This window comes from Haliotis rufescens, unplaced genomic scaffold, assembly GCF_023055435.1.
Source record: "Haliotis rufescens isolate VD_foot unplaced genomic scaffold, xgHalRufe1.0.p SCAF_1, whole genome shotgun sequence".
NCBI classification, from domain to species: Eukaryota; Metazoa; Mollusca; class Gastropoda; order Lepetellida; family Haliotidae; genus Haliotis; species Haliotis rufescens.
Genome location: NW_025963779.1, coordinates 80,850,123 through 80,869,483, shown reverse-complemented (window position 1 = coordinate 80,869,483; position 19,361 = coordinate 80,850,123). Strand labels below are relative to the sequence as shown.

At 40.4% G+C, this 19,361-nt stretch overlaps 1 protein-coding gene across 2 annotated transcripts; it reads right to left on the bottom strand.

Moving 5' to 3' along the window:
* Positions 1–14,010: 14,010 nt before the first annotated feature.
* On the bottom strand, positions 14,011–18,746 carry LOC124143741. Of its 2 annotated transcripts, none has more exons than XM_046512803.2 (6): positions 18,615–18,746; positions 17,756–17,819; positions 17,088–17,214; positions 14,884–16,581; positions 14,460–14,539; positions 14,011–14,230 (listed from the first exon to the last, which is right to left on the bottom strand). In XM_046512803.2, the coding sequence occupies exons 2-5, from the start codon at positions 17,792–17,794 to the stop codon at positions 14,472–14,474; spliced, it is 1,932 nt and encodes a 643-aa protein (XP_046368759.2). In that variant the 5' UTR covers positions 17,795–17,819; positions 18,615–18,746; the 3' UTR covers positions 14,011–14,230; positions 14,460–14,471. The 2 variants fall into 2 exon arrangements, with proteins under 2 accessions (XP_046368759.2, XP_048238487.1); XM_048382530.1 differs by lacking the exon at positions 18,615–18,746 and adding an exon at positions 17,916–18,039.
* Positions 18,747–19,361: the final 615 nt, after the last annotated feature.

The window sequence follows — 19,361 nt, the reverse complement described above, 5'->3', positions numbered from 1 at the left end:
CCACAATGCGCTGTGCGTCCTTTAAGCAGGACAGATAACTATAAACGTGGGTTTGAATCCCGGTTCGTAGTGATCATGCTTCAGACATTGTCAGCACAATACCCGTACCCTTGGTTTTCTCCAAAGTGGTAAACGTCTAAAACCTGCATAATTTCGGACTTTCAACCTACATCGAGGGACCATACACCAAACTCGATCACTCACTTAACATAAAATCCGATGTGAGATATTCGCACTTATTCCATGCCGAGCGAACTCTATCTGCCTTGGCAGCTCCACTGTTTGGGTATTGTAGCCTTTTCCAAACACAAGCAGGTCTCCCTCGGAGTACTTCATTGTGCATTGTATATTACCTGTACACCTCACTTTCATCGGTACTTCATTGTGCATTGTATATTACCCGTATACATCACCTTCATTTAGTGCTTCATGGTACAGTGTATATTACCTGTACACCTCACTTTCATTTAGTACTTCATGGGGCAGTGGATATTACCTGTATAGCTCACTTTCATTAAGTATTTCATGGGGCAGCGTATATTACCTGTACACCTCACTTTCATTTAGTACTTCATGGGGCAGTGTATATTACCTGTACACCTCACTTTCATTTAGTACTTCATGGGGCAGTGTATATTACCTGTACACCTCACTTTCATTTAGTACTTCATGGGGCAGTGTATATTACCTGTACACCTCACTTTCATTTAGTACTTCATGGGGCAGTGTATATTACCTGTACACCTCACTTTCATTTAGTACTTCATGGTGCAGTGTATATTGCCTGTATAGCTCACTTTCATTTAGTACTTCATGGGGCAGTGTATATTACCTGTATAGCTTACTTGCATTTAGTACTATATGGGGCAGTGTATATTACCTGTATATCTCACTTTCATTTAGTACTTCATGGGGCAGTGTATATTACCTGTACACCTCACTTTCATTTAGTACTTCATGGGGCAGTGTATATTACCTGTACACCTCACTTTCATTTAGTACTTCATGGGGCAGTGTATATTACCTGTATAGCTCACTTTCATTTAGTACTTCATGGGGCAGTGTATATTACCTGTACAGCCCACTTTCATTTAGTACTTCATGGGGCAGTGTATATTACCTGTATAGCTCACTTTCATTTAGTACTTCGTGGTGTGTACTCCACTGTTCAGGTATTGTAGCCGTTTCCAAACACAAGCAGGTCTCCCTGGGAGAGATAATTGCTTTTTGCCCCTGTTTAATTAGTTTAAAGAAGACAGGTGCGGAAGTCATGTTCGGGTGGCGAGTGGCGAGTGGCGAGTCACGCAGACACTCAACTGTAATTGATGGCCTGCGAAAGCACTGTTTTCACTGTTTGTCCAGGATGTTAGATGTTGTCCTCGAATCCTAGAATCGAGTCAAACCAGTCTCATGTCAGACACGCGGCACTCAATCATTAACTAAACCACTCGTGTTGGGAATGTGAAAATCAAGCCGAACAACCTGATCTAAGCTTTGGGCATTCTTTAATTTCGTAGAGAAGGTAGCGGTCAATAGCTATCTGACCTCCGTGGAAAACAAACACTGCCGGTATTAAGAGATTCCGTTATAGGGGTCAGTCTAGCGAATTCAGTGTAGACGCGGTCAATTCTTCACCTTAGAAGTTGTCTTTTACAGAGTCAAGGAGTTCGATGCCCCTGGAGAACAACCTAGAAACAAACAATTCCCCGGGGGGCAGCTAAGCTTGAGTCATCTTACAAGACAGATCTGCTTTGTTGGCGGTTTCTGTTGGTTTTTCTGTTGCTCTGTTGATATTTTCGGCTGTGTTCTTTGTTGTGGCCACCGCGTTATTTGTAACCGATTCCCAGCACCTGTTGGCAAATCCAAGATTTCGCTGCAGACCTTGTGTTGACGGTCTTTACACAGAAAAACAACGAGGATTAAATCGAACAAGAAAGATTGGGAACAGGTTGAATCAAACATGCCCATCTCCACCCCATGCCCATCTCGCCTTCAACGTTTCAGAAAATGTATTTTTAATCGATGTTCTGGTACACATGAAACTTCTTTAGTCGGAAAGAAAAACCGGAAACGGGTTAGCCATCACACAGACAGGTTATCTGTTTCATTTCGTGAACACCTCACACGTGAAATAAATAGACAAAACGTCAGGAATTGATTAATCCCCCCACCCCCTGCAATGTGTCACATTTCTGTGTTGTTTCATATTGACGATGTCCTGGCATAAAGTACGTCATGGTGTAGCGTATATTACCTGTACACCTCACTTTCACTAAGTACTTCATGGTGCATTGTATATTACCTGTACACCTCACTTTCACTTAGTCCTTCATGGTGTAGCGTATATTACCTGTACACCTAACTTTCACTTAGTACTTAACGGTGCATTATATATTACCTGTACACCTCACTTTCATCGGTACTTCATTGTGCAGTTTCTATATTACCTGTATATCTCACTTTCATTTAGTACTTCTTGGGGCATTGTATATTACCTGTATACATCACCTTCATTCAGTACTTCATGGTGCATTGTATATTACCCGTATATCTCACTTTCATTCAGTATTTCATTGTGCATTGTATATTACCTGTAGACATCACTTTCATCGGTACTTCATTGTGCAGTTTCTATATTACCTGTATATCTCACTTTCATTTAGTACTTCATGGGGCATTGTATATTACCTCACTTCCGTTTAAAGTACTCAAGGAAATGAAAAAAAACCTGTTTTGCTGGATTTAATAATCGACACGAAGCATTATGTAGATGTAGATGCGAAATAACAAAACAACTGGAAAAGTACTAGTCTGGATTTGCTAGTTTTATCTCAGTGCTCAATACAAAATGTACATTACAGGAGGTAATTTGTAGGCACTTTCAACATTCAAAAATATAAGTCCAAATTGACATGGCAGAAACAGGCTATAGGCATTATGCAAATTAGCCTGGAAAAAAAGTTATCAAAACACCAATAAAAATAACAGCTATGTTTATGTACATAATAATAATGACATGTAAGTTGTTGTTTGAGAAGGGAATATGTTACTTTTACGTTCTGATTATTTGACGATGATTCACTATCCCACAATGCCACTCACAAATCACTAACCACTGACAAATCACATGCACGTGGGTTTCAAGCACCTGTTTTCACCTGTCGTCAAGTTGTCATAGGTCATGGACATTCACCTTGTTCTACTAACACCTGGTTATGCTCAGTTTCACAATAGTCTGTTTTGTTAATATTTTTACACACTTTTACGTGTAAAAAGACATAAAAACCTTTGATACGCTGTATTTGTGCCAAGGCCAAATTAGTACTAATTGAGTTGTTTGAATATTTATATATTTTGTATATTAACTGCATTTATTTAAAATCTAGGATCGAAAAAACAGGGGTTTTTTTCATTTCCGTGAGTACTATAGTACTTCATGGTGCATTGTATATTACCTGTATATCTCACGTTCATTTAGTACCTCATTGTTCATTTTATATTACCTGTCACCTAACTTTCATCGGTACTTCAATGTGCAGTTTCTATATTACCTGTATATCTCACTTTCATTTAGTACCTCATTGTTCATTGTATATTACCTGTACACCTCACTTTCATTTAGTACTTCATGGTGCATTGTATATTACCTGTACACCTCACTTTCATTTAGTACTTCATGGGGCAGTGTATATTACCTGTATAGCTCACTTTCATTTATTACTTCGTGGTGTGTAATATATTACCCGTATACATCACTTTCATTCAGTACTTAATAGTACATTGTATATTACCTGTACACCTCACTTTCATTTAGTACTTCATGGGGCAGTGTATATTACCTGTACACCTCACTTTCATTTAGTACTTCATGGGGCAGTGTATATTACCTGTACACCTCACTTTCATTTAGTACGTCAATGGTGTAATGTATAATCGCCTGTATACATCAGGATATGTAGATATCTTTTATGTATGTTTTATGTTCCCTCTGTCATATGTCCAGTTTATCTCAACATAATCTAAACTAAAACATATTAGTTTAAATCATGGCATTCACCGATAATCCACCACATAGATTTAAATAACGATGATGCTATCACAAAATATCCTAATATTCTTGAAAATTGTATTTGCTCCACTTTTTGATGAAATACAAAATTGCACGATGAAAGCTGGATTGATGTACACTTGATCCTAATGTATTGGTGCAAGAAAATCCCGTCGCCCTGGCTGATACAAAAAAAATACGTGCACGTGTTGAAACAATTGGAAACTATTGTTCGTTATTTGTGCATTAAAAAAAGTTTGTGTTTCAATGCTTTCTTTACTGTTGTTAGAAGTTTGAATTATTTCGTGATAGAAGACAAATTCAGGTGGCTATAACCTGCGTTAACGCTGCATAAATCCTCACAAATCCATGTTGTTTCAGAAGTTAAAGAAATAAATAATATGACAAACATGTACCTGACGTGATTTCATTAAAATGTTTGGTAACATAGAATTTTGGAAATGTCTCCGACACAACAGCAATTGTTCTGTAAGATTATAGCACAATGTCGCCACTTGTTAAAGTGTCTGATATCTTAGACAGATTGTTGTCATTGCACTGCAGAGAATATGCAAGGATTATCCGCTAAACGAGATAAAATCCGAAGGATTATGTCAAATGTTTCACGAATAATATCTCTCAACGCTAATGCCTTTGTTTTCGAAGACGTGCCTATAGTATTGTGTTTGTGAGGAATGTTTACCTCTAAAGAAACGTACAGATCTCTGACACTTCGTTGGAGAAAAGAAGCAACAGAAAAACGCTTCGTATCTAAACAACTTTGTCATCAAGTTTCTATCTTTTAAGAAATTGAAGGATTTCTGGTTTACGGAGTCATTACTTTTTCCTTCACCAAACTTGTCGGACATCAAAGGTCTTGCATGGAATTTGTTTAAACGACCTAGCAGGATATTTGCTTCGCAGCTTTATATTGTATTCCCGCCTTTCCTTAAGACTTATGTGACATCCAAAACTCACATTTGAACGAACCCATTTTCTATCATTTAGAGAACCAGCATCAATATTAACACAGCACAGTGTCAATGCATATGAGTTGTCACATAAGACAAATGTGTTCTCTTTACAAAAAGTAGTAAAACACATAGACTGGATTTGTAAAACACGAGTTTATATGAACATGTATTTACATTGTGCGAATGACGGCCTTGGTCGGTCTGTTTACATGTGAGGTCGTCCTGACCCTGCGGTGATACCCGTATTCTGTTCTTTTACAGGCTGCCTCCTTGTTCTAACGGAAGGTCCGGGGTTCGATCCCCGGCCGCGTCATACCAAAAGACATTAAAAGATGGTACTTGTTGTTACCCTGTCTTAAGGGGCTAAAACAAGGGCTGGTCGGCTCGGAGTCAGTATACTGTGTCTGAGTGGGGCATTCATGTTAAAGTGACTGCTGCATGGTAACTGTGTGGGCTAGCACTATAAAATTGGCGTTAATACGGACTAGTACAAGCAGCAACACACACACACGTGCATGCACGTCGCTATATAAGTGCAATAATCGTGGAAGCGACGTTGAACCCCATTTCACCCATCTGTTATGTTACAATTAAAACTAGTAAAATGCATAGTGAAATTAATTGTCAATTATGTTTAACACATGTAAAGGGTAAGTATTTGACAACGTATTGAAGCAAGCCAGTTGAAAACGTTTCTTATCTTTTCGTAATTACACGAACCTGTGCCATTGGAAACTCATTTAACATCGGATCAACGCAAATATTTATAGATATTGCGGGATTGATCTGTCATTGCATGTCACGTATAGAAGTTACAGTCGACGTATTAACTGTATATCTTGTGTTGACGTTACTGTCGATGTAGTCATTGTTGTATCACATGTAGACTTACTGTCTATGTAGTCACTGTTGTATCACGTGAAGACGTTACTGTCTATGTTGTCACTGTTGCATCACGTGTAGACGTTACTGTCTATGTAGTCACTGTTGTATCACGTGAAGACGTTACTGTCTATGTTGTCACTGTTGGATCACGTGTAGACGTTACTGTCTATGTAGTCACTGTTGTATCACGTGAAGACGTTACTGTCTATGTAGTCACTGTTGTATCACATGTAGACGTTACTGTCTATGTAGTCACTGTTGTATCACGTGAAGACGTTACTGTCGATGTAGTCACTGTTGTATCGCCGGTAGACGTTACTGTCGATGTAGTCACTGTTGTATCACATGTAGACGTTACTGTCTATGTAGTCACTGTTGTATCACGTGAAGACGTTACTGTCGATGTAGTCACTGTTGTATCGCCGGTAGACGTTACTGTCGATGTAGTCACTGTTGTATCACGTGAGGAGTTACTGTCGATGTAGTCACTGTTGTATCACGTGAATACGTTGCTGTCGATGTAGTCACTGTTGTATCACATGTAGCCGTTACTGTCGATGTAGTCACTGTTGCTTCATATTCCCGAGCAAGGACGTTAACTGACTGCTAATGTCCAGTTTCCACATGGAAAGTGTCGATGGATTCTGCCAAACCAAATACTGTTTTAATTAATGCCATGAGCAAAAACAAAACATAACAATCATCATGCAACAATGTATCTGAAGCATCATTTTTTTTCACGCATTTGGAGGGAATTCATTTTTTCGATAATGTCGACAAATGCTTACTCGAGGGTTTGTTGTTTTTCGTTTGATAGGATGCTATATGCATCATATCAATGAGTATCCCACAACAGGTGACGCGCACAGTACACGGCAGTGATCAGAATGAAACAGGTATTGTCAAGATCAGTTAGAGTGTGTACTTTCATTTTACCTGCACTTAATAATATCAGCCATAAAGGTAATCCTCTTCTGATGGCGATTGAGCTGCATGTATTTTTTATGCATTTTACAAACAACCCACCCAAATTTACAAAGTAAACAAAAACACGAAAAAATATTACGTTTTAATTAATGTACTGTAGAAAGCTGCCAAGTGTGATTTGTTGTGAGTTATAAACTTCAAAGTTTGAAGTAATATTTGCTTTCGTAATATTTCATCTCGTTATACATTAACATTGTCAACATTTTTTGCAATTGTTTTTGTTTTGAGGACATTATTTTTTACTTGAAGCACATTCGTTTACAGTGTTCAAACACAAATGTTTGAAGTATAATATTTTATTAAACTTATCTAATATTCTCATGCTTGTGATATGAAGCCAAATGCCTTTGTCCTGCAAGTTTGCATGAGTTTTTTCGTCTATTTGTTTTGATTAAACAAAGTCTTCAAACTGTCACGTTTTTTTCGTCCTCTTACACTTGAGGCTTCCGTGGTACTTAAAGACGAAGCTTCATTTTGTATACCCTTATTGTGTTGACTTGGACTAGCAATTCTTGCTTCAGAAAGAACACATCAAATATACTAAGCAAAAAAATGGAGGCTTTAACAATAAAACTGTATTGTTAGTATTCAAAAAGAGCTTGATTTACCTCTTTTCATATCGATACAGACACAAATAAAAGAGAAGAATGCCAATTTGATTAGATATTTGCTTTGAATGTAAATAAAAGTTTAAGCCAGCGTATTTCCTCAACGAAGTACACGTGCCAAAAGGATGTGGAATTGGGATTGGTGGAGAACACAGCAGGTAAATTATACAGTGCCGAATCCGTGCAAATATTGGCTTTCGCACCAAGCCGGTAGGATGAATTATGTAATTGATGACGTTCATGACGTACGATATCGTGTAGAAGGGAAGGGGTTAAATACGTGTATCACACGAGAAACGTTAATGTTTAATTCATGTCATCTGATCTGACACAGTTAGACTTGCTCAGGGGGACAAATAGTAGTCGATGTTTTGCAGTTACTTTTTGTCTAATACTCACAAATTATGTTTCAAACTCCAATGTTGTTTTCTATTTGAAGAAACCAAATGTATTACCGAGTATATGTCAGTTATGTATGGCCAGTTATTCATGTTGATCTCTTCAGACTCTGTGGGCAATGATGGTCTTGAGGTGTCGCTAATAATTATTAAAGGTTACATCCCTTAGCCATGCCAGGATCCGCTGCTCGTGACTTTACATGCATTTTAGTCATTCAGTGCTCTGGGTTTCAGCAAACTGGTTAACGCCTGGGGCCTTCTTCACTTCGGTCTCTAAAGATGAAACGCCGTGATGCACCGCAGTTCTTATCAAAGAGGTGGTGAACATAATATGCTCATCTATTCAAAACAATTGAAGGTGTGTGTTAAAGGTGCATAGATACATTCTTTCAAAGGTGACATTCAGCAAGCATTCTTCCTGCTTAAGAAAATACATTATAAAGATATAACATGTCTGTATATTTTGCCCCTCATACCCTTTTTTCGACATCAACAGGTGCATGTAAACATTAAAGTTCATTTACAATTATTAAAACAATGTCTCTAATCAGGGCAACACGTTCCCGCTGGGTGGGGTCAGATCATAATCCTTGAATAAACAGACAAATGAAGTGCTGTTTGAAAGACCTGATTCAACATTGCATTTTTCCAGAGCCCATAAATAAGTTCTTTAACATCGTCTACATTATTATAATCATGCCTCCAGCAAAAAATAGAAAACACGAACTGTATGACAGGGTCGGTCTGTGTTGTCCTAGATTGGGCTATTGAGGACTATTGACAGTGTAAATAAACCTTCCCAATGTTGTAACACCCGCAACGGGTCAACACTCGATCTCCGATGTGTGACATTGTCGTTGGTCAACTCAACATTGACCTTAACACCGACTGACCACTGGTCAGTATAAATAGTCACAATAAACATGATACACGAGAACAAATGCCAAGGTTAATATGTGACCTAAACGCCAAGATACATACGATCTATGAAAGTCAGTTCTTAATATGCGAGGAATGTTCAAGACAGGCACACAAGTCGAAACGAGGCCTACAATAGCAACGTACAGGCTTCCACGAGATGATTAGGAGTAGCTGTCATCTGCATCATGTATGTATACTCAGAAAATAAAGAAACGCAAAAGTAATAAAATCTTAAATACCTGACAGAGCGTGGCCGACATCAATACAAAAATGAATTGGTCATTTCTGCATGGATTGGGATTAATTTGTGTGGAAAGAATGAGTTACTGCGGAAATGTGGTGAAAAGATGGAAAAATCGCAAAAACACAACCACGGGGGAGCCTGGCGCCGAGACACAACATGGCATGCACGTGCAACATCACTTGTTGGGCTATAAAAACGTTGGGTTTTCATTTGCATGCCATCAAAATCTTACAGCAGGTGCACAGCGAAAACATGCCACGACCGACGGAAACCCAACGCAACAACGTCATCGGCCGACTGCAAACAGGAGAATCATCTCCAGCTCTAGCCAGATTTTTCCACGTAGCACAAAACTTGGAACCGTCATCAGACACAAGGGACAACACCTGACCTTCCCACATCCGGTCGGCCAGTTATAACTACTAGAGCACAGGGCAGATTTATACGGCTATGTCACTTACGTAAAAGAAGCACCGCGGTCACCTCTACAACTACGACAATGCCAGGATTGCGTAGGATATCAGCCCAGACAGTGAGTGAGTGAATGAGTGAAGTTTTATGCCGCGTTTAGCACTATTCCAACAATATCACGGCGGAAGACACCCGAAATGGGCTTCACACAGTGCATCCATGTGGGAATCGAACACGGGTATTTGGCGTGAGTAAAGCACGCTTTAACCACTAGGCTACCCCACTGCCCCTCACAGAGAGTGAGGAACCGTTTACGCGCTAAAGGTATTCACGCTAGACGACCGGTTCTAGGTGTCATTTTGACGGACCTGCATCGTCGGCTCCGATGTCAGTGGTCTTAAGGTCACAGAGTATGGGCACAAGTTCTGGGGAATTTAACGGAACAACATTACACTTATGAGATTCTTCGGACAGACGTCCTTTCCATTATGCAGCAAGCGAACGTCATTTTCCAACAAGACAACGCCGATCTCACACGGCAAGACTGACAACAGCCTTTTTTGCAGGAATCACAACATCCCGGTCCTGCCATGGCTCGCAGGGTCTCCAGATTTAAACCCGATCGAACATTTATGGGATGTACTGAATCAACGACTGCGAGCACGTCAGCAACAACCACAGAACCTCCGACAGTTGGCAAAAGAACTGCAGGCAGAGTGGGTGAACATTCCCCAGGCCACAATTCGGGATCTGATTGCCTCCTGGATGCCAGTTAGTTTTGGACTCTAATGGTGGCCATACAAGATATTGAGAACAGATGACCTTCACCTTAAACATATACTGTTCCATGTGAGCCATATGGAAACTTGGTCAGTGACAATTATGTGTTGAACAATTTTGAACAATTGAATACCAACTGTTGATTATTTATATGATATATAAATATCTAAATTCACTTTTGCTGTTTTTTTTGTGGTAGCGTGCGTGCATGCGTGTGTGGATGGATGGATGATTATTACAACAGCTAAGGTATTGATGAAGACAACGATGATAATGATGACGTCGACGATGCTGATGCCAATGATAATCAAGACGGCAATGATAATGACGACTGTGTTAATGATGACGATTATGGTGGTGATGATGACGACGATAGCGATGCTGATGATTACTATGATGATTATGATGATGATGATGCTGGTGACCTCTAGGGGGATGACGATTGTTATGATGACGACGATGCTGGTGACCTCTAGGGTGATGACGATTGTTATGATGACGACTATGATGATGATGACGATGCTGATGACCTCTAGGGTGATGATGATTGTTATGATGACGACTATGATGATGATATTGATGATCATTATGTCTTCAGTTGTTTATTGTTAATCCCAACCTCCTTTCTCCAGAATAGTTTTTTGCAAATCAATCTATTATCAGTTTTATCACATTTAAAGAGGACCCGTTACCTCCTCGGTCGTCGAAAGGGAGATTACTAGACGAACTGTTTATTTACTTTCTGTATATTGATTATGGAGGATTATTCTGGACAGTTATTTTCTTACTGTAAGCAATTTCGGTCATGTTGATGTTTATAAGCTTGGGTATTTTTTACCTTTATGCCTATAATAAGATGTTGATGTCTATATAGGGTTATCGATATTGTCATAATGTCCAAGCTAATTATTTCTATAAACAACCACGCCTAATCTCCATCTCTAGGGATTACCAATGGTGTTTGCTTGTTTACAGGATAAACAAATACTTCACTCGTCACGATCTTACTATAAATATGTAATGGTTAAATACCTTCCTCTACAATTAATATTGGCCAGTATCATCCTGACGCTTTGATAAATTAGAAAAAGTTGAAGGGTTTGTTTTTGTAATGTGCAGTGGCCATGTTTGCCTTGACAGAAAGCCTCGCGCCCACGTTCTTCCTAACCTAATTAGGAAACAAACAACTACCATGTATCTAAGTTTGACAGTCCATGTGTCGTCCAGTTTAAGTTGTGAGTAAGACGAGGCGAGGTGAAATTGGGTTTAACGTCGCGTCCAAAATTATTGCACTTATAAAGCGACGTGCGTGTGTGTGTGTGTGTGTGTGTGTGTGTGTGTGTGTGTGTGTGTGTGTGTGTGTGTGTGTGATACCATGCCGCAGTTTAACATAAATACCCCACTCAGACACAGTATACTGACTCTAAGCCGACCAGTCCTAGTTTTAGCCCTAAATGCCGAGCGCCAGACAGGGTAACAACAAGTACCATCTTTTAACGTCTTTTGGTATGACGCGACCGGGGATTAAACCCCGGACCTTCCGCTCTCCGAGCGGACGCTCTACCACTAGAGTGCATGAGTTCGGTTTTTCCCCTTATTGAACATTATAACAGTTTTGCTGACAGACCATGCATCATTATCAGGCGATTCCGACAACTGACAAAGGGGCGCAACTCTGTATAGCGAATTGTGGCGCCTCAGATGACTGGGCAACACGTGCCATTCGTTAGTGTGTGAGTGAGTGAGTTGGGTTTAACACCGCTTTATAAAAGTATTTCAGTTATATCCCGGCGTGTCAGCTTAATGTGGGAGGAAGCCCGAAGTGATGCAGGTCTCGGACGTTTACCACTTCGGTAAAACCCACGAGCACGGGTATGGTGCTAACATACCTAGAAACATAATCGGGGCGAGCCGGGATTCGAACCCAGCCACTCGTTAATGTTTAATACCCATGGAATGACTTTCTCTGAGTTAAGTCCTTAAGGCATGCCAGAAACCTATCATCGTGGTTCGAATCCCAGAGCGCCCTGAGTTTCAAGGTTTGTTAGCACCAGTGTTCGTTGGCTTCTCCAAAGAGGTATTTGTTTATACGTTAAAAACGTCTAACGTGCATCACTTTTGGCTTTCCTCCCACATTACGTTCACAAGCCGTGATATAACTGAAATACTGTTCAAAGCGCCGTTAAAGCCAACTCACTCACTATTCCGTGACAAATCGAATGTCTACCTTATTGTTGAGTACAGAAAGTATGGACGATTGAAACTGAGGTTATATCACAGCGTGTCAGCTTAATGTGAGAGGAAAGCCCCAAATGATGCAGGCCTCAGACGTTTACCACTCCGGTGAAACCCACGAGCACGGGTATGGTGCTGACACACCTAGAAACATAATCGGGGCGAACCGGGATTCGAACCCACAATCATAGGTTTCTGGCGTGCCAAAGGAACGCAACTCTGCACAGCGAATCGCGGCGCCTTAAACGACTGGGCCCCCCGTGCCCCCCGGCGGCTTCGAAGTATTAAGTCTTGAGACAGTGAAATCAACGAGGGTAACCAATGCAAAACATATTCAGCGCCATCCCATTCAAATTCTGTCAATTGAACCTGGGGTAATAATTCTAAGACGCCGTAAATAGCTAAATGGGATTTAACGTCGCGTTCACGATTATTGCATTTATATAGGGACGTGCATGCACGCGTGCATGTGTGTGGCTGCTTGTACTATTCCGGGCTAATGCCGATTTCATAGTGCTATCCCACTGAAATACCATGCTGTAGTTTAACATGAATACCCCACTCAGACACAGTATACAGACTCCGAGCCGATTAGACCTTGTTTTAGCCTTTTAATGCCGAGAGGGGCTGTCGGGTAGCCTAGTGGTTAAAGCGTTTGCTCATCACGCAGAAGACCCGGGTTCGATTCCCGACATGGGTACATTGTGTGCTCATTTCCCCGACCGTGATATTGCTGGAACATTGCTAAAAGCGGCGTAAAAACCATACTCACTTATTCACACTCACTTAATGCCGAGCGCCAGGCAGGGTAACAATTACCATCTTTTAACGTCTTTTGTTATTAGTATGACACGGCCGGGGATCGAACCCATGACCTTCCGCTCTCCTGGCAGACACTCAATCCACTAGACCACGAAGGCGGCCCGATACTAAATAAAGGATGTCTGGTTTCTTAAGCCAATCAGATGGCAGTTTTCTCAAACGACTCGGCTTCATTTCAATACCACAACCTTTTGGAAATTTCGATCTTATCAAAAGTAAACCTCCACAGAACACACATATATCCTCATCAGTATATCCTCTTGGATGTACATGCAAGGGTGCATAAAATATCCACAATGAGTTTCAATATACAGCGGTTTTATTCTTTTGCATTCAGAACTCCCTATTATATTCGTTTTTGAGATGCAAAAATCTATGTGCTTGTCTGAAAGCTCCGCCCACCCTTACTGAGAATTATGAAATATCAACGCTGATATGTTGATTAGAGAATTCACCTGAGCTACCCCCATGACGTGAATCAAGGGGGTAAATGTCTAGCATCTGCGTCACTTTGGGTTTTCTTTTCACGAAACGGTTGTCGTGATCTTACTACTCAAAGCGGCGTTAAACCCACTCACTCACCCTGGAATCTACATTGAAGCAGGTGAAGACAGAATGCAGCTACAGCTTACATTGACACAATCAAAGAATCAAAATACATGATTCAATCATAGCCAGACAAACATCGACATGAATGACAACTGTTTAATCACTCGTGACAACAACAGAGTACATAAATATAATCTTCTTGTGTATTCATTATGACAACATATCAGGAACAGTGTAAACATTACATTCTTTACTTATGTAATTGCAATTATTCACTACTAATCAAATCCAATTTCCCTACGAAATGGTAACTATCTACACTGTATCAAGTGCTTGCTGTCAAGATTCCATCTTCTTGCATTTTAGTTCTGAAAAATAAGCGCAAACATGTACTTTGAACTTTCAGCACACTGTACATAGAAATACGACCATACAAAAGTTGGGAAACAAAAGCTGATGTAATCTTGTTCCAAATAATCCACGTAACTTCTCGCTTAAATATGTCCTGTACGTTTGATTCTCGTGTAAAATTTTCTAATACATTTAAATAATCAATGACGACTAAATGGGGTTTGTACAAAAACAATAAGCACTAACCTCAAACACAGATCAAGCTATTCTCTCAGCCTCGTCTAGTAGCTTATCGAGGTCAGACATGAATTCTCTTCTCATTGGTTCTGCAATAAAGATAGGGCGGAACATGAAGTAAGATAATAGCATAGGGCGAAATGATCAGGATGCTTTGAACTGTATGTTCGCTATATCACGTCGTGTAGCTTAAACAGTTCCGGCCCGAAATGACAGAGGTTGTTAACTTTACCATTTTGGTGAAACGCACGAGCATGGGTAGGATGTAGAAAGAGGTATATTTGGAACGAAACAACCAATATTTCATAAGGGATACACAACTGCACACTGACTAAGGTCACTGGTATAACCCTGCATCCTTTTGCACTAAGAAAACATACTGAATAACTTTGTTATGCGGTCAAAAAAACATATAAAAAAGCATTATCTTTACCTGTGGCATGTCTGGATGATATCTGCTTTTGGCCAGACAGTGTGCGCTTCGAATGAGGCTTCCTTGTCTTAGTTGGCTCCGTGATCCCGGCATTAACATGTTCTGTGCCAATTATTGGATGTGAATCCTCGGAGCTCAATGTCGTCACACCATCTTTGTCCTTCTTAATCGTGGAATCACGACCTGCTCTGGCTAGTGACTGAAACTGTGAATAACTTGGGATATCACCAGCTTGCAGGAATGTTTGGAGTTTCTTCCTTTTGGATTGAGCGTCATGACCTGTCGACTTCATCTCGCCAAGTTTGTTTGCCAGATCTTTGATAACCACTGCATACCCAGTGCTGTGTTCGGTGGTCTGGAAGGCTGACAGTGCTCCGGTGTTAACATTGCTGACAGCTGAACCTCCGCCATACAGCATGTTAACCATATGACGTTGACTTTGTTGAGAGCTGCAACTATGAGATTTCATTTCACCAAGAACATTTGCAATGTCTATAATCGTGGCTGCAAATCCCGGTGTTTTTGGAAGTGTAGGCATCTTGGTCTCGTTATCTTCAACTTCTGAGAGATTTGAGTTACCAGTGACGATATGGTCATCATTATCATCATCATCATCAACATCATCATCATCATCATCATCATATTCAATTGCATTTAAAGGTACACTGCACCTCTGCTTGTAAGAGCATGGCATTGGTGTTGAATTTCTAATGACGATATCGTCATCATCATCATGATCATCATCTCGGTTTAAAGGTACACTGCACTTCTGCTTATAAGAACATGGCACTGGTGTTGAGTTGCCAATGACGATATCATCATCATCATCATGATCATCATCTGGGCTTAAAGGTACACTGCCCTTCTGCGTATAAGAGCATGGCACTGGTGTTGAGTTGCCAATGACGATATCGTCATCATCATCATGATCATCATCTGGATTTAAAGGAACACTGCACTTTTGCTTATAAGAACATGGCACTGGTGTTGAGTTGCCAATGACGATATCGTCATCATCATCATAATCTTCATCTGGATTTAAGGGTACACTGCACTTCTCCTTGTAAGAACATGACACTGGTGTTGAGTTGCCAATGACGATGTCGTCATCATCATCATGACTGCAATAACCTTCAATGTGATCTTCTCCACCGGTAACAGCTGACCTAGACCCCTTCATGCACCTCCTGCCAGTGGCAATCCTTTCATCCATATGTTTAATGCCATCTTTTCTGCGGGGTTGACTACCGGTTCTTACATATCCTGGCGCACAGCTTGGTTTCATTGGCTTAGGGTGGAGTCCATTCTTTTTTGACTTGCTATCTGCCACTCTGCCGTTTGATCTGTTCGTGAATGTCCCAACTGTTTCTGATTTTCCGAACATTTTGTCAACCTTCTCACGAACCTCTTGGTCAATCCTCTTCATCACCAAGTCTTTATCTCCAGCGTTAGCAGACACGTGTTCATCGGCATTACGCTGGTGTACTTTTGAAGAGAGACGCAGTTTGATCTTGTATGGGTCGTGCTGAGCGTTGACGCAGCCCTTGCATGGATGAGCTCCCTTTATCTTCTTGGTAGCCTTGGCAGGGTCTACTTTGCCTCGTTTACATCCAGAGGTGAAAGGCTTTGGGAGTGGTCTACCCTTAGTACATGGGAAATCTCCTGCATGTGTTCTGCTGACATTAGTTGTTGATTTTTCTGAATTTGCAAAAAAAGATTCAATCAACTTAAATTTTATAATCAACACATATCATAGATGATAAATAGTTAAACCTTGTTTCGTAGAAGGCCTCGATAGAATCGAAGAAAAGCCGTGGTCCTATATTAGATTAAAACGAAATATATCGTGATGATCTATATATTAAGTTCGAGGTTTTTTTCGAGCGTTTTTTTCTGTAATTACCAAACGTGATCAAATCAGTACACATGACATCATCAACAAAAATGATATCATAATAATGATAAAATCAACTCATGTGATGCGTCCCAGTAATAATGATAATAAAACAATATTACATTGGGGGCACGGGTGGCCCAGTTATATTCACTGTGCAGAGTTGCGTCTCTTGGGCACGCCAGAAACCTATGCCTACATCAAGCTAACACACCATGGTGTAACTGGAATACTGTTCAAAGCGGCGTTAACCCAACTCATTCACTCAATATTACGCTTCAAGCATGAGACAACATTACTGACATTGTACCTTTAGGATAAACATGCTGTGGCGAGACAGCGGCAGACTTGATCATCCAGAATTTCCGTGGCTTTCTGTTCTTGGCTTTTGCCGGTCTTACATCGACATCATTCCCAGATACACACGATATACATAACTGTGAAGAGAAACAATGCTATTGATCAGTATATGGGAATTTGAGTCTGTTCCGAATTCGTTTGTTTCTTGAGTACAACATGGTGGTAACAGCCATACTCTATCAATGAAATGTTGAATAGTATCTGATGGAGCGAGTGAGTGAGTTGGGTTTTTACGCCGCTTTTAACATTATTCCAGTTATATCACGGCGTGTCAGCTTTATGTGGGAGGAGAGCCCGAAGAGATGCAGGTCTCAGACGTTTACTACTCCGGTGAAACCCACGAGCACGGGTATGGTGCTGACAAACCTAGAAACATAATCGGGGCGAACCGGGATTCGACCCCACAATAATAGGTTTCTAGGGTCCCCAGGTGCGCAACTCTGCATAGCAAATCGCGGCGCCTTAGACGACTGGGCCACCCGTGCCCCGTACCTGATTGAAAATATGGACAATATTCGTTTTGTATATGCCACAATTAAACATCCACACTGTTTTCGAGTCTGCTATAATATTTCAATAATTGAATGTTGTGAGTTCGCTATTTGCCATTAAATATACCTGAAAGGATGACACAATCCAGTCAGAGACGCGACCCATGTTGGTTGGCAGAATAACCTTTGTCCTGGAATAGAAATAAATAACATTTTCTTAAAGCTTGCTTTCTACATTGTCATGTATCAAAAATACGAATTCATAAATGGATATAAATCTTACTTACGATGGAAAGGTTCTGTTTTTTAGGAGTAGAAATAATTATCCCCTCGGTGCTGATGAAAATATTTGTTACAAATTCTCAGCGTGACAGTACGTGTTGCGATTCCAAGGAAGGATGCGTCAACAATATCCTGACGTCATAAACAAACGAGATCTCGCGTCAACGTTTCTGTGATGTAACAATGTTCTGACGTCACATGCAAGCGACGTCTATACGCTCGGGGTCAATCGGTTTGACGGAAATAGCCGAACGTGAGATTGGCTCGGAGTAACAATAGCGTGACGTCACAGTACTATCGAAATGATGCGTATGTCCAGACAATTCAATATTATCCATATGGTTCATCTGGCATAATCAGTATTGGTTCGAAAATGTGCCATAAGGAAAAAATGTCATTATGTAGTTTCTAATTTTACTTGGTTTTGTTTGTTAAAAATACGAAGCTGAACAATAGTTAACAATTCAACACAGAGCTATACAAAGATAATAATCACTTCCAACCGATTCTTTTAGCATTTAGCATTCTGTATCAATGAATATAGGTTATCAAATATTGGTATTTTCATGATACAAGAGTTTCAGTGGAAATACGTATGTCCCATAATGCATCATGAACCATGTTGGTTAAAATACTAGACTAGCTATAGCACAAAACTTATTTCGCGCTAATTAAGTACAGAAATCAACTGAAAAAGTGCATACCTCAATATCACGAAACAAGTCGGTGGTCAGGTAAATGTATACGCTTGTCAGACGCTGTTGACAGATTATACGAGAGCTTCCAATAACTTCGTCCTTCCCCGCAGCAGCCGTATGCGACAATGAGCTGACGTCATTCACCATCGCTACGCTTCTGTGACGTCATTATCTCGTGAGATTATCCTTCGCTAATTTGTTTTGACAACAATACATGTTCATAATGGAACTTTTATACCTTATTAGCAGCACAGTTTACAAAAGTAAAACAGTTTAACTTTCGTGTAATTTGATTAAAGGTGTGTGGATATTGTGTTGTTACTGGGTTTTTTTTGTTACCTTCACAATCCGATTTAATGCATTTATATTGTATTTTCAGGACGAAACATGCGTGCTATTGTCGTAATTGAACATCAGTTCGTTCATTTGTTTTGAGACAACGGGAACAGGAGATGTGTTAATGTGTTGGTTGGTTGGTTTGTTGTTTAACGCCGCACTCAGCAATATTCCAGCTATACGGCGGTCGGTCTGTAAAATAATCAAGTCTGGACAAGACAATCCAGTGATTGATATCATGAGCATCGATCCACGCAATTGGGATCGATGGCATGCATCAACCAAGTCAGCGAGCCTGACCACCCGATCCCGTTAGTCGCCTTTTACGACAAGCATAGTCACCTTTTACGACAAGCATGGGTTGCTGAAGACCTATTCTACCCCGGAATCTTCACGGGTCGTTAATGTGTTGAATCA

Coding starts and splice junctions, on each gene's coding strand:
- LOC124143741 (XM_046512803.2), bottom strand. CDS start 17,794: ATGGGTCGCGTCTCTGACTGGATTGTGTCATCCTTTCAG. Junction 17,215..17,755: donor GGATTGTGTCATCCTTTCAG/GTATATTTAATG, acceptor TTCTCTTCACAG/TTATGTATATCGTGTGTATC. Junction 14,540..14,883: donor ATCATCCAGACATGCCACAG/GTAAAGATAATG, acceptor TCTTTATTGCAG/AACCAATGAGAAGAGAATTC.